We start from the raw sequence: 15,193 nt of genomic DNA, 5'->3' as shown, positions 1-15,193 counted from the left end.
TCAGTAAATATTAATTTTAAGTGTAAATTGACTCCCAAGGCTTTTAGAACCACCTTCCTCTATCAGGTGGCCAGCTTGCTCTGCTTTTCTGATTCACTGAATGCATTTTTAATACATTTTTGGACTCTTTTGATTGGGCAATTAGTCTTCTATCATAAACATTCCCATTTGATTTTCTTTTTTCCAATATACACTTGGCTGGAAAACAGAAACTCAAGGTTACTAGAGTTGAGTAAATTAAGAAAAGGAGGGTTCTGACAGACAAAAACGAGCCAAGAAACTCTTGAACTCTTAACAGTAGAGCTGAGGCTGCCAGAGAGGGGAGCTATAGGGAAGACACCCAGTGGGCTATGGTGGAAGACTGTGTGTGGGCGCTTTGCTGATGGTAGAGGTGTGAGAACAAATCTTTGTAGAGATGAACCTATGCCCATAAACATACCTGGTGTTGTAAACCGGAGTTACTACAATAAAAAATTTAAAAACTAGTGACCTTCAACAGTGGTGGTTCAGCAAGAATGTTAAGCTTTATGCCCTAAGGCATCCATTATGTATAAGGAATTCATTTCTCAATGATACGTAATGAGGGGGGGGTTTCTTTTCCACTGGAAGGAGTGAGAAAATAAGTCATTCAAATCGATTTTTGTTCTCTGGTTCAGATGAGGAACCCTGGTCTCTGAAAAAGTTGGCTGTGGTTCCCCTGATGAGACAGGTACAGAAACAGCATATGTGGATGCTGTGATCTCTATTCGCATGTCAGAGCCCCTTGCTTTACTTAGTCTTCGGTTCATGACAACTTGCCAGAAAGGTAAAGTTGAGTTTATCTGATTTTTTTTAATGATGGTTAACTGTCATGTCATGGATTCTTAATACATAGATATTGATAGACCAACTGATTCTATTAACCTTTTATTTATGAAGGTTTTCAAACATTCAGATATGGAGAAACTAGTGTAATGAAGTCATGCCTGCCCCCCCCTCACCAGATTCAACAAAAATGTATTTTGCCACACTTGATTTACTAGCCTCCCTCTTTTTTCTACATTTTTAAAAAATAAATTTCAAAATGAAATCGTGCCATTTTGCCTCTACTATTTGGAGATGTATTTCTAGAAAACATAATGTTAGGTAACTCCTTGATCATTATGATGTTAACAAAATTAAAATTTGATTTCTTTAAAGGATTTTGAAAGGAAGGTGCCCTTGCCTCATAAAGATGAAATCTGAAATTACAATGTGTGTTAATATTTGAAGACTTGTATGTATGTCCTCCCAGCAGCTTTTTATGGTCAGTACTGTTTTTATCTTAATTTTACAAATGAGAGGACTGAAAGTTTTGAGAGGTAAGGCATTTTATCCTTCATAGAGCAGGTGAGTGGTAAGTCAGGACCCAACCTCATTCCTTGTGACTCGAGGGATTGCTCTTTACCTGAAAACTACATTGCCTCTTTATGTACTCACATGTTCAGTTATTCATACCACCTCACCTTCCATATATGAGTGACAGCTAACTACTCATCTTAGTTGGACACCCAAGATGGCAAGTGGGAAATCTATAGATGATCTCCAAGTATTATTTTAGTTAATGACTTTTATATTTCCTGCTCATTATTTCTCTTATAGCAATTTCAGAACAAGAAACAGAAATGATTACTTTAAAATTCAACTCTTATATTTGCAATTTGAACTATATGGTGGACCTGCCATGGGCAAGCAGTGAGAAGTAAAGGAGTGTCAGCTAATGTCAGGGATACTCTTATGAGGTGGGGAAATTTTGACTCTGACTGCATCAAGCACCAACTATCAGCTTTCCCAGCCCCAAGGTTTCTCGTTTAAGGGAGCCTTTCCCCATGTTTAAAAGCTCTGGGAAAAGAAAAGAAAATTCACTTCCTTCCACCGTGTGTGAAGTTGATGGTATAAACAGCTACTTTTCCCCAAGGAAGGTAACTTTCACAAGTACCATGAAATGAATGGCACTTGAATTGTGCTGTTGAAATATTTTAGCCATGGGGAATATTGGTTGTCAGGGGCCTTCTTGTTATTGTTGAAATTTTGCCATTTGACTTTTATCCACTCTTGTATTTTGTGTGGTTGACCTTAAGTAATCCTCAGCTTTTTAGATCAGTTGTGAAATTCAGTCCTGTAGACAGGAGGAGCCTTCTCTGTGAAAATTGGATGAGACCCAGCTCCTTTGGAGAGCTGATACCATCAAGAGGCTCCATTATGTTTCTGGCCCCCTGGGCTCAGCAGAAGGGGCCATGGGGTGCCTGTGTTCCTGCAGTGCACCACCAGGGGACATGCTTCCAGACGAGAGTGCAGCTGACTTGTTACTGTAGCGTTAACTCAGACACTCTTCTGAGTTGGCACATCTAATGACTTCTGTTCTAAAACAGGGGTGCTGGTGCCTTACAGTTTTTGATGACTTGTCACAGAACATCTGAACGCACTGGGAAAACCAGCCACCCCATCACAACCTGTGCCACAGAAGCACTTCTTCCTGAGGAGAAATTGTAGGAGGAGATCAGGTGCTGTGGGAAGCTGTCGTGAACCAGCTCCCAGCAGGGAGTGATTTCCACTCAGAATTCGGTTTTGAACAGATTACCACACAATGTTGGCAATCACAGTGCTTTATAAGGTAGCAGGGGGTTGTTTGTTTTTGGGAGATGATATCAGTCCAAGCCCTGTCTGCTTGTAGTCAGGGTATTTTAGCATGTTAGATACCTGCTGTTTCAGGGGCACACCTACACTCCAAGCTCCTCCTCTGTGTGTTTAAATACAAAGATGCAGGCATTACTGGAGAGCAGGAGACTGGGGTAAGGAGGGATCTGGAAAGAAGCTGATATTTCTGCAAATTAAAGGGTCATGAGCAGGTGATGTAAGCGTGCACATTCCACATAGTAGCCACAAAACAAATGTTCCTTTTCCTTTTCTTGTAAAACTTAGTTCATTTAGGATTCAAAGGATAATGTCTTGTTTGTTTGAGAGTTTGATTATGCAGTTCTCGACTATCCAGATTAAACATTTCTGTAAATACATACATTTAAACATTCATACATATGTGTAAGCATGTTTTGGAATGGTTACCCGTTAAATACAGCTCTTTTTTTTTTTTTTGAAAACAAATTGGACTTTGAAGATAGATTGTTTGGTAATCAAGTCCTGATTCTTCTACTTATGTTTTTGAGCTTCCACACCTAGAAAGTACACTGAATGAAAGCTAGGTTGCAGAATAATCGTGCAGTTAAATGAGGCGTTATATATAGAGCAACTGGCACTGTGCCAGGACTGCAGGGTGCTGTCGAGAACTACTGAGCCTTTCCTTTTCAAGATAGAGTAGGGCTGTTGGAAAGTGCTGACATTAATGCTAAAATGTAACTGATAGTGAGCAAGGGTCTTGCTGACGGGGTATAATAACATGGCTGTGAGGGAGAAGTCCAAAGGAACCAGGGCAGTCGGAGTTGCTTTGCATGCTGGAGTGTGATGGGAGTGGAAACTGAGCCTGTGTTCCCTACTTTGATGGTGATTTACTATCCTTTATGTGGAAATTGGATAAAAGTTATTATCAGTGGGGTATTTTTTTCCCCCAATGAAGATCTACTCATGCCACATTCTTTTATTTTTTTCTGGTCTATTTTTGTGATCAGCATCTTTGAATATTGATCAATACCCAGGCTATTGAGTGTGTGTTCATTTGATCAGTTCATAGTTATGACTGTTTTAGGTAAATAATTTCAAGCACATGCTTACCCACTATTCTTGAGACTAGCTTTCTCTATATCTATATATCTGTATGTAAAATACATGTTTTTGGAATGCAGACATTGGTTTTTAGATTTAAACATACAAATTTTAATAACAAAATTATAGAGATTCTCAACAGGTCACTTCAAAATAATTTTCAGGAAAGGTTTTAAGTATCGGGAATAAAATGAACTCACAAATTTTTGAAAATACGTTAACACAACACCCTCATAAACTAATTATGTATAATTAACTACATCTTACCTTAGATAAGTATAAATTACCTTAGACAAATGTAAACTACTTTAGATAAATTGCCTTAGATAAATGTAAATGTTCCAGGAGGTCATATATTATATTACCTTAAATTCCTGGGTAAAGTACAAATGATTGATAATAGATTTTTCCAGAAATGAGATTTAAGTGGGGCAGTGTGTGGTGAGAGCAGGAAGATCTTGAGCAATAGCAATGATGGAATAGATTTCAGAAAAAATAAGTATAGATTTTATATAATCTTTTATTTTATTTGCATTTGATTTTATTTCTGGAACTTAACATACTTGTATCCATTTAACTTTATTTTTAATTGAAGTAGCATTGGTGTACAACATTGTTTACTATGCAGACTTAGATATCAACATCTGTGTATTCTACATCATCCTCACCACTATCTTACGTAAATGAAATAGTTTTATTATTTTGAGTTTGTTTGACTCTGTAGTATTTCAATTACTTTTATGATTTGGTGACAGCATTAATTTGTACAGGTCAGTTTTGGCATGTGCATGTCTTTGCAGACTGTAGCTTGTCTGCCTAGCACAACATCCATCACAGGTAACAGTTTTATGAATAATATTTTCTATTATAGCCTGAATTAATTAGAGGGTACCTTTGGACATTTCAAATTTTCATGTAGGAAAGTCTGTCATTAAGTCCCTCCTTGAGAAGGAAGAGTTAAATGAGATTTCTCTAAAGCTCTTAGCTCCTAGAATAATTACATCTTCTTAAAGGACTGAATGTTGGCTCTTTACCCAATGGGGGGCAAAGTTTTCTAGCTCCTTGATATATTTCTATAAGGTCTTATGATCCTTTCTGAACACTGGGCATATTTAGGGGCCAGAGAAACTCTCATGAGTTTTCCCAGGTTATGTAAAAATACTAACCCCCAAGTGTGTTTTAGTAAGTCTTACGGTATATTCTTTGTGACATGGGAGAATTTTGTCTGTTGAATTTATTTAAGATGTTAACTTGACTGAAAACAATAACTCATTTTTAGATGACAATTTCTGAAACATGCCCATTCAAGGATTAATCTACAACATTATTTGGTGTGAGAATGTATGAGTTCCAGATTTGACAGGGACATATGAACACATGTAAAATACTAGTCATAGGCACAGACTACAGAACCAATACTTAGATTGACAGAATAAGCCCATTTCATAAAGGCAAAGGTAGAGTGTAAGAGGGACTGTAAAGGGCTTTTTATCTTCTGGCCTCTTAGGTATTTTTTGCTGTCCTTTCAAAGTAAAACACTTGGGATAATGCAATATTTCAGTTGTCTTAAGTTCAGAATATGAGTCCTGATGTAACAAGGGTATTGTCTTTAGGAGTATAATGTTATGCTTTCTGTGGAAATTTCTGAAGCAGAGGAATATGAAATAGCAAGATAAAGTTTAGATAATTTTTGGGAGATAATTTGTGGTCCCTAAATTGGATATATGACTAACAGTAAATCTCTTGGAGAAACTACTAGAGTGACAAAGTCATTTACAAATATCAAACAATTTATAAATCTGGAGGTGAGGTTAGCTGTTTAGTTTCAATCTGGGATTCAAGCTCTCACTCCTGTATTTTTTGTCAGCTAATCTTTTGAAAAGATCCCTTTGAGAAAATAAAGGTATGCAAACTATGCTTCCCTGCCCCCATACTGGTGTATAGCATAGGCCTGCTGGTGTTCATCCTGATTAATTATAAAATATTGCTGTCTTTTAAAACACTTTAATTTTTATTGACAGTATATATGCACATCTTTATTTATATCTCTATTTATGTCTTCAAAAAGACCAAAGTCATTAAGAGTCAACAGCAAACTCTTATTCCAGCTGTCTGCATCCACAACTTATGCATTCCAGAGGCATCTTTTTCTTTTTTAGTATTTACCTCCAAATTACTAAATAACATGCTTTTACTGTTTATTCTTAAATTTTTAATTTATGACTTTATTCATTGATTTTCTGCTATGGATGGGAAAGATTTAGCTCTTTCACACTTTCTCTCCTCACTTCTGCACCTAAATGTTGTCTTCCATTTCTCTATGATAATATAATTTTAGTTGGTTACATTTTTGGTATTTCTATTATTGTGACTATGTGAATATCAATTTTTTTGTAGTATGGTATACTGTGATTGCATTTTTTGATACACAATTTTATTTTCTCAGAATTGTCTCATTGTTTACTTTCCTGTGTAGTTATTTATAATTTAATGCCACATTAGCTGCCAGAAACTCTTCTTTTGATACATTTGAATGTATAATTTATTAGATTTTAATTTTTTTTGGAGACACCATCTCTACAGTCCTTAACAGTCCTGCTGTTCTAATTCAGCTTCTGTGAATTAGGCCTGTCACACTTCTGTTCTCCAGGGCTCTCCCTTCACCATCCTCCATGGATATCTTTCATGCTGCTAATGTGACTCCCTTGTTAACTGGGCTCCATGCCTTCCTCTCTCATGATTTTCTTCCTGATTTTTGGTGGAGTACAACCATGAGTGATTGCCTGAAAATATAGACTTTGAATGTGAAAAAATACTTTTCATTCTTCAGATATAGTTAATGGGTAGTTTGGCTGAGTATAGAATTTTATATTTGAAATTCTTTTTTTTACTCAGGAGTTTGGAGCCATCCTTCCACTCCTACATCTATCCAGCATTACTGTTGACAAATTTGATACTTTTCTTTGCCTCAGTTTGTAATGTGGTCTCCTTTATTTTCATTTTTGGAAGTGTGTACATTTTCTCATCTTCAGAGTTCTGAAATTCCATAGTGAAATGCTTTAGTGTGGGGTTGCCTTCTCTTAATTGCCTTGTCCACTTGGTGAACTCTTTCAATTCATGGGCCATACTTGCCTTTAGTCCTGGGAAATTTCCTTGAATTATTTTTATTAATTTCTTTCCTTTTATAGTCTTAATCTACTATTCCTGGAATTCCTGTTCTTGGACATTTGACTTCTTAGACTGATTCTCTGATATTTTCTTTCTTTTTTTTTTTCCTCCTGTTTTCTGTTTCACTTTTTCCTTGGAAAATGTGGCAGTAAGATTTCCTCAGTTTTAATCCTTCAAGTCCACTAGTGGGCGTTTCATTTTTGTCATTACATTTTTAATTTCTAAAAGCCCCTTAGTTTTCTGGATGCCTCTTTAAAAAAAAAATTCTTTGCTTTCTATTCTTGATTTATGGGTGAGGACATCATTTATAGTTATTCTCAATTTTTCTCCTGCTTTCTACAATGTTTCATTTCCTATAAGTGCTCTCTACTCCTCTCTGTTTATTTTTACTCTGCATCTTTGATGTGAGAAGATCAAGTTGATATTTCACTAGCTTCAAAATCTGAAGTAAAGGGGCATATCCAGCAATTGTTTCTGAGCCATGCACTTGCATATATGGGACAGTATGGCCAATTCATGGAAAGTTTCAAGAATCAAAAACACACTGAAATAATAGACAATTAGGTGTCTATAATAGAAAGAGGTATTCAATAATAGATTCTTGGAATAAAACTCTGTACAGAACATATCAGGAAATGTGGACAACACTGGGGAACACATTTGGTTGGTCCAATTAGACCTAGAGACCCAGAAAGAATGGAAAAAAAAAAAAAGCATGGAAAGTTTTTTTCTGTTTACTCAAATTTGAGAGGAAAGGTCTCTGATGAAGTATCACAATTTATTTATCTCCATCTGCAACAAGGGTTAAAATCAAACATATAAAATCAATTTTTTCTAGAGTTATGTGGTTTTACATGTTTCAGGACTATTGTGAAGAAGAGCAAGAACATCCAAAGAAACACAAATGGAAGTGAGAGATAGGAAGACTTCAGAGTAAATTTTCTGATAAAACAATGTCTTTGTCCACTGAAGTGAAATCAGGAAGGACAATAAGTATGAAGAGAGTATTTGAGAACAAATTGATAACCAATTGAAGGTCTGAAAGCCACCAAAATGACATTCTAAGAGAAACAGTAGAATTTTCTTCACAAGAGAGTTTTTGGAAGAGTATTATCACCTTCCAATTAGGGTTTCATGACTTTTCTCCTCAAAGGCACATGTACTTGAAACTCCTCCTAGCCCTATAGGAAAAGATTCTACAGTCCTACTGCGACTGCATGTGTTAGAATTACTTCTCCTAGATAGGAGATGCTAAAGGGTACTTAAATAAAATATTAAAAATTGTGAAGGACATAATGAAGGCCACTCAGTCCTTTCTTATCCCCAGACCCCATCATATGAGAACAAGAGTTATTTGATGAATTAAAGAGTTGCAAATTAAGTGCTAATAAAATGAAATAGTCACTTATATAATTCATCACCTTGGGCAGTCACAGAGGCAAATTCTGTGGCCGGATTAAATATGGGGCTGGATAATTTTATGACTGCTAATGATATTTTTAGCAGGGGGCTGATATTCTGAAAGAAGTAATCCTATTACTTCTTCCAGTTAGATGGTTTGCAGAGACCTCTGGCAAGTGGTGTTTGAGTAATATCAGAATGAGCCTTGAGAGTTCTCACCTTTGGTGGGAACGGTACTAAAAATTGTTTTTTAAGAACATCCTCAGGTATACCCCTTTAGCTTCAGTCCCAACTTTTCTTAGGAAAGCCGAAATCCTTTTTAATCAAAAGTAATTGAGGTACAAGGCCTCCCCGGTGGCGCAGCGGTTGAGCGCTGGGTTGCGAAGCTGCCCGTGGCCTCTGCGGCTCCGGTTCGATCCCCGGCTGCTCCCCGGCCACCGGAGGAGGGTCCCACATGGCACGCAGACCTCTCCTGCCGCCCGCTGCTCCCCTCAGCAGTGTACTTCGGTCCTTCTGCCTGCTCTGCTCCCCGCTCTGGCTCTGGTGAATTCTCTCACCCTCCCGTGCTTCTGACTGTACCCAGTGCATGTATAAACAAACAAACAAATAAAAAACAAACAAATAAATAAATAAAAATACATGCATCTTTAAAAAAAAAGTAATTGAGGTGCAATGTTTTGGTTATGCAAGATGACTAAGTTCTGGAGCTCTGTGTGATTATAATACTCACACTTTATTGTGTCCTTGAAATTGCTAAGAAAGTAGCTTTTATTTTTTTTTTTTTTAATAGAGGCATGTTTTTATTTATTTATTTGTTTGTTTGTTCGTTTTGTTTATACATGCACTGGGTACAGTCAGAAGCACGGGAGGGTGAGAGAATTCACCAGAGCCAGAGCGGGGAGCAGAGCAGGCAGAAGGACCGAAGTACACTGCTGAGGGGAGCAGCGGACGGCAGGAGAGGTCTGCGCGCCATGTGGGACCCTCCTCCGGTGGCCGGGGAGCAGCCGGGGATCGAACCGGCGCCGCAGAGGTCGCCGGCAGCTTTGCAACCCAGCGCTCAACCGCTGCGCCACCGGGGAGGCCCTAAGAAAGTAGCTTTTAAATGTTTACAACACACACACACAGAAAATAGTAAATGTGTGAGCCTGATATGCTAATTAGCTTGATTGTGGTGAATATTTCACATTATAATATATCTGTATCAAAACATTATGTTGTATAACTTAAATTCAAGAAATTTTTATTTGTCAGACCTCAAAAATGCTGAAAAAAAAGGGTAGACATTAAATTTTTTTTTTCCCTAAGAAGCAATTGGGGAAGACATTATCCAGAGTTAGATCATTTCTGCTTTGTGGGACCTTTTTGCCTTGTTTGTTAAATGCCAACCGTGTGTTAGGCACTTTGCTTGAATTTTTCAAAAACTGGTGGAAATATAAACATTTAGACACATTAGTGTCATTCAGAATGAAGGGGTCTGTGCTGAAAGTAGGTTGAAAAGTAGCACGTTTTAGGGAAGGTTAACAGAGAAGGTAGTGTTTGAACTGAGACTTATTTAACTGAGATATAATTGACACACAACATTGTATTAGCTTCAGATAGACAACATAATGGTTTGATAAATGTATATATTGCAAAGTGCTCATCCCAATAAGTCTAGTTAATATCTACTACCACATAGTTAAAATTCTTTGATCAGAACTTTTAAGATCCTCTCTCAGCAAATTTCAAATAAACAGCACAGTATTAACTAGAGTCACTGTGATGTACATGAGCTCCCTGGGAGTTACTTATAACAGTGTTTGTATCTCTTCACCTTCACCCATTGCACCTTCTACCAACCCCACACATGGTTAACATTAATCTGGTCTCTATATTTTAATGAGTTCAGTTTTTTTTTAAATTTAAGATTCTACAAATGAGTGGGTTCATACAGTATTTGCTTTCTATGTCTGACTTATTTCACTTAGCAGGGTGTGCTCAAAGTCAATCCATGTTGTAAGTGGCAAGACTTCCTTCTTTTTATGACTACATACTATTCCCCTGTGTATGTATGTTTGTATCACATTTTCATTATCCATTCATCTGTCAATGGAAGCTTGGATTGTTTTCATATCTTGGCGATTGTAAATGTTGCCGCAGATATCTTTTTGAAATGGTGATTTCAAAAAGTAGAATTGCTGGATCACATGTAGTCATATTTTTAATTTTTTGAACGTTCACATTGTTTTTCATAGCGTCTGTACCAATTGACGCCAATTGACATTTCCACAAACAGTGTGGACAGATTTCCTCTTCTTGTCCTCACCAGCATTTGTTATCTGTCATGTTTTTGATAATTTGCATTTCCCTGATTATTAGTGATGTTGAGCACCTTTTCCTGTACCTGTTGCCTCTCCAGCTTTGGAAAAATGCCTATTCCTTGAACCTCAGTTGAGAAAGAGTTCATTGTATAGGCAAGCTAGTATACAGGCAAGCAAGTACGGGGCATTCCAGGCAGAAGGAACAGCAGGCATTCACAGGTCCAGAGACAGAACATGATGTAATATGTTAGTGAATACCCAGTAGGCTCAAAAACCTGTGCTACAGGATTTGAAGGCAGAGAGGGAAAGATGGTCTTGAGAAGCAGAGTCTGGTTGGGGGGGCAGATGGCTGAAGGGTCTAGGTTTGCCTCCGTCCGCTCTCCAACAGAATGTTCCCAGGGGTGTGAATGGTGGTATGGGTGAGGGGATGAGGTGGGGGGAGTTTCCAGGAAGTATCCTAGGATGTAGGGACTGCCCCTCAAAGCCTTGGCGAATCCTAGGCATCCCTCCTTTGACCACTGTCAGCAGTTGCTTGGTGGGAAGTCTTGCATTTCACACAACTCCTTGCTTCCCTCATTCTCACTGTCCTCTTGAAACAATCTTTACCACAAACATAATCACCATTCTTAGGAGTTAAAACAATTTTACAGCCTCCTCTACCTTGGGCAGAGAGGGGTTCTTATAGATAGTCTTACATCAGGATGAGTCTCATGTGACTGTCTGGTTTTATTTCCTTGGGATCACCTTTGATCAAATCAGTTTTGGATGGAAAATAGAGGCAGATTTCATTTACCTAACCTCAGACGCCCATTTTCTGTGTGAAGTTGCATCAGCAGACAAACAAGAACGTGTGCAGTGTCTTTGAGGAACAGATGGATTTGAAATGTTAAAAATCTGTTTTGTTAAATGATCTTGGCTAACAAAATAATTTAATTAGGGGAGAAATGCACTAAACTGCTCCTTCTTTGCTGATATTTAGATAAAAATATCATTAATCTCTCACACACTACCTTGGAATTTCTCTACCATTAATATTGATAAGAAGAATAAAATAGAAATGAGAAAAGAGGAAGAAGTTGAGAGAGAGGAGGAGAAAAGAGAACATCGTTTTGTAAGAATTAGTTTTTCTTGATGTTCTTATCTTTGTGGCAGATGCATATACTGTATTTTCATTATTATTTGTATTATTACATAGTTCAGTATGTAATCAGCAGTTTTCCCCATCATATCCATTAAAGAAATTTATAATTGTGACATATCTCCTAATAAATAACCTTTTTTCTATAGTGGTTTTTTAAGATTCTTCTAAGAAGATGATCTTTCAAAAGCATGAGGTTGCTAAAGGGACATAGAAATGAGATTAATTATAGAAGGTAAAGGGTCTGTGTTCAGTTTACTGTGAGATCACCTGTGTTATGAACAGTTGATGGGTAAAGTTGAAATACATGGGTGCCAGGCACTGTGTTTGGTGTTAGATGCTCACAGACAATAAGATCATGACTCAGAATATAGTAAGTCTAAGGGACAGTGTTACCATGACTTGTCAGTGAACTTAGTGCAGCTTTTACAGTAAGGGGGTAGTGATCAAGGATTCCTCTAAGCCGCAACATTAATTCACTTAAGTATTTACGAATCACTTGTTCTCCTGGACTGGGCACTCAGAAGTCTTTGCTGTCAGAAGTGGGGCATATGACATGGGGAACACATTTGCCCTTATTGTTAGAGATACATTTCTGTAATGAATCTGTACAGGATCTGTTAATTCCAGATGCTCTTGGTTTTACATGAAGTATTCCTCCAGCAAGGCTATTTATTTCTCATTGTGTGAAAAAGAAAACTAAGCTTTGTAAGAACTTTAGTGCCAAATGATAAATATGTCTCCTAAGGACCGTGTAACAATAGGGGAATTTATTTAATAAAAATTTTAGACTTTAAAAGCTTTTCTTCTGTCCCCTTTAGACCTTAGCTGGATCTCCAAAATACAAGTGAACCAGCCGGCAGTTCTGAGACGTGCACAGCAAATCCAGGCTCGTAGGACCGTGAAGAAGGAGTGGCAAGTAAGGTCCTTCTTGAGTATTTTCTGTTCCTATAATTTACAATGCATAGTCTCTTCCCTCAAGGCCACAATATTGAATTTTGCTCAAGATGCATCTAAACTGAAAAGATTGCAGCTGTCCATGACTTATTTTAATAATTCATATATGATGATGATGGGTTGGAGAAAGATAACACATTTATCCAAACAAGTTAAAAATCTTATCACTCTTGAGTGGCAAAGCCGCAAATGAATTTGAGGCATCTTTATTCATGAGTGAATTAAATGGCATATTTCCGCAACACATTTATTCAGTTTCTTAGATATACCTCCTTTGGTTGTCTTCTATTTTAATTTTAAAGCCATCACATTTAAACCTGGTGTGTCCACTCTTGAGGCCCATAGGTGTCATGGTCCACCTCTTTGACCTTCATGGTTTCTATTACCTTACAATTAATTTTCATAAATCATTTTTCAGAATTCAAAAAATGATGTGATGTAGAGTACTTGCGGTCAGCATGTTCTTCATTGTCTCCCAATCCAAGTCGTGCTCTGCATCACAGGACTAAGGGGAATTTGGTGTTCATTTCACAAGTGAGGCAAAATATTGTGATTGAATCCTATAGGGTGCCATTTCACACTTCGCTCATCCTTGGAAATACTCTGATTGAAAAAGCTAAAAGGAAACTCATCAGAATGAGTTGTGAAATCTGAATATTGTTTTGAAGAGGAAATGGGATTAAATTAAAAAAAAAAAGGCAACAACGAAGTTAAGAAATTAAATGTCCCACCTCAGATCCCAGACCTGGAACGAAGATGTATGAGGGAATTCTCATGGGTGAGATGGAGAAGATCGATGAAGGGAGATTGTCCTGTTAGCAGTTTCCATTTGGAATATCTATGGGAGAGAGAAAGGTTTTTTTTTAATATATCCAAAAGGGCAGGTTTATTATCTTTTTTTTTAAAAAAAAGGGAAAGGTAAGGAAAGGAAACTGGCACAGGCACAAGGGCACAGAAAGCTGCCCCTGAACGGAGCAGGTTTGTGAAAAGAAACACCTGCATACTCACAGGAGGGCAGAAGAGCAGTTGAAAAAGAACATTTGAAGGCTGTGGTCCCCACATTTATTTTACTGGTTGGTCACTCTTTTTTTTTAATTTATACATACAAGAGCTGGGGTACAGGCCAGAGATGTGGTGGGTGAGAGGATTCACTAGAGACAGAGTAGGGAGCAGAACAGGCATATCTACTGAAATACACTCTGAGGGGAGCAATGGGCGAGACAGGAGAGGTCTATTGTGCCATATGGATCACTACCCTGGCTGGGGATCGAACTTGTGCTGCAGTGGCTATGGATAGCTTCACAGTGCTGCATCTTAATCCCTTGCGCCACCAGGGAGGCCCCTAGTTGGTCACTCTTAAGCAATGTTTATAACACATGTCAGAATGAGGTGCCTTAATGGAGAGATCAGATTTGGCTCTCATATGTGGCTAGTGATTCTCAACAAACTGCGTGGGAGGTTAATTTTTAACCTTGTTCTTACTTTTCTTCAAACCAGGCTGCTTGGCTCCTGAAAGCTGTTACCTTTATAGATCTTACTACACTTTCGGGTGATGACACATCTTCCAATGTTCAAAGGCTCTGTTATAAAGCCAAGTATCCAATCCGGGAAGACCTCTTAAAAGCTTTAAATATGCACGATAAAGGTAATGTTGTGTATAATCTGTCTGATAGTCACCTCTTTACAGTACTAATGACTCAATCTAAGAGAACTTAGGACAAGATTCTGCTTCTCACATGATAATTGTAATAAATTCCATGATAGAACAGTATGCATAGATAATCGAGATTCTTCTCTGAAAATCATCAGGGAGACAATGTGGGTTTCATTTTTTAGGTCAGTGCCTTCCATCACGGATTAAAGTTGCTGGCAGAGAGTTTATTTTTCTTTCTAGTTTTTCAGTTTCGGAAATTTTCTGTCTGGTGACTCTGAAATCCTGATTCTGAATCCCTAGCCACATGTGAAAAAGCTAGTCTCATTACTTAATAATCACATCTCATCCATAAAGTATTTTCTGTGAGTAAATGAAATACTGTTGAGAATAAAATGCAAATGGGAAATAGGGCATGCTTGTATATTAGCTCTTTTGAAAAAAAAGTTATATTCATTCCGCCTGTAGACTTGAAAGGATTTTCAAAAGTTGCCATATGTTGAGAACCATTTTAGAAATGGAGACTTTTGAAGGTTTATCCCTTATTTTAAGTGAGGAAACTGAAACTGGAAGTCTAATGGGTATTTCCTAGACAACGACCTTGTTATTCTCCAGGCTGGTTTGGGGAGCCAGGTGCTTCCATGAAAGGTGTCTGAGAGCCCACCTGAATGGGCAACTAGTGACTCTGTATTTGCCTAATGCATGTATTTTATCCCATGTAACTTTGGGAGAACTTATAGATCTACCTACACAACTGAATGAAAAGTATTTGTGATACTTCTTCAGCTTTAACAGTAAAAACCTCCTTATTTGTAGCACTTAAGGTAACAACTTTGCACAAGC

The 15,193-nt window shown here is 37.7% G+C and overlaps 1 protein-coding gene across 1 annotated transcript in view; it reads left to right on the top strand.

Moving 5' to 3' along the window:
• Nucleotides 1-750: 750 nt before the first annotated feature.
• The window catches only part of DERA (deoxyribose-phosphate aldolase), a gene marked incomplete at both ends in the record, with an annotated part of 74,639 nt that continues 60,196 nt past the window's right edge, over nt 751-15,193 (top strand). The window contains 3 exons of the mRNA XM_084256018.1: nt 751-805; nt 12,564-12,661; nt 14,197-14,344. Of these exons, the coding sequence (XP_084112144.1) occupies nt 751-805; nt 12,564-12,661; nt 14,197-14,344 (301 nt within the window). The remainder of the gene's footprint in view (nt 806-12,563; nt 12,662-14,196; nt 14,345-15,193) is intronic.

This window comes from Talpa europaea (assembly GCF_964194135.1).
Source record: "Talpa europaea genome assembly, chromosome: 15".
In the NCBI taxonomy this organism is placed as follows: Eukaryota; Metazoa; Chordata; class Mammalia; order Eulipotyphla; family Talpidae; genus Talpa; species Talpa europaea.
This window is presented reverse-complemented; position numbering and strand designations above follow the sequence as displayed.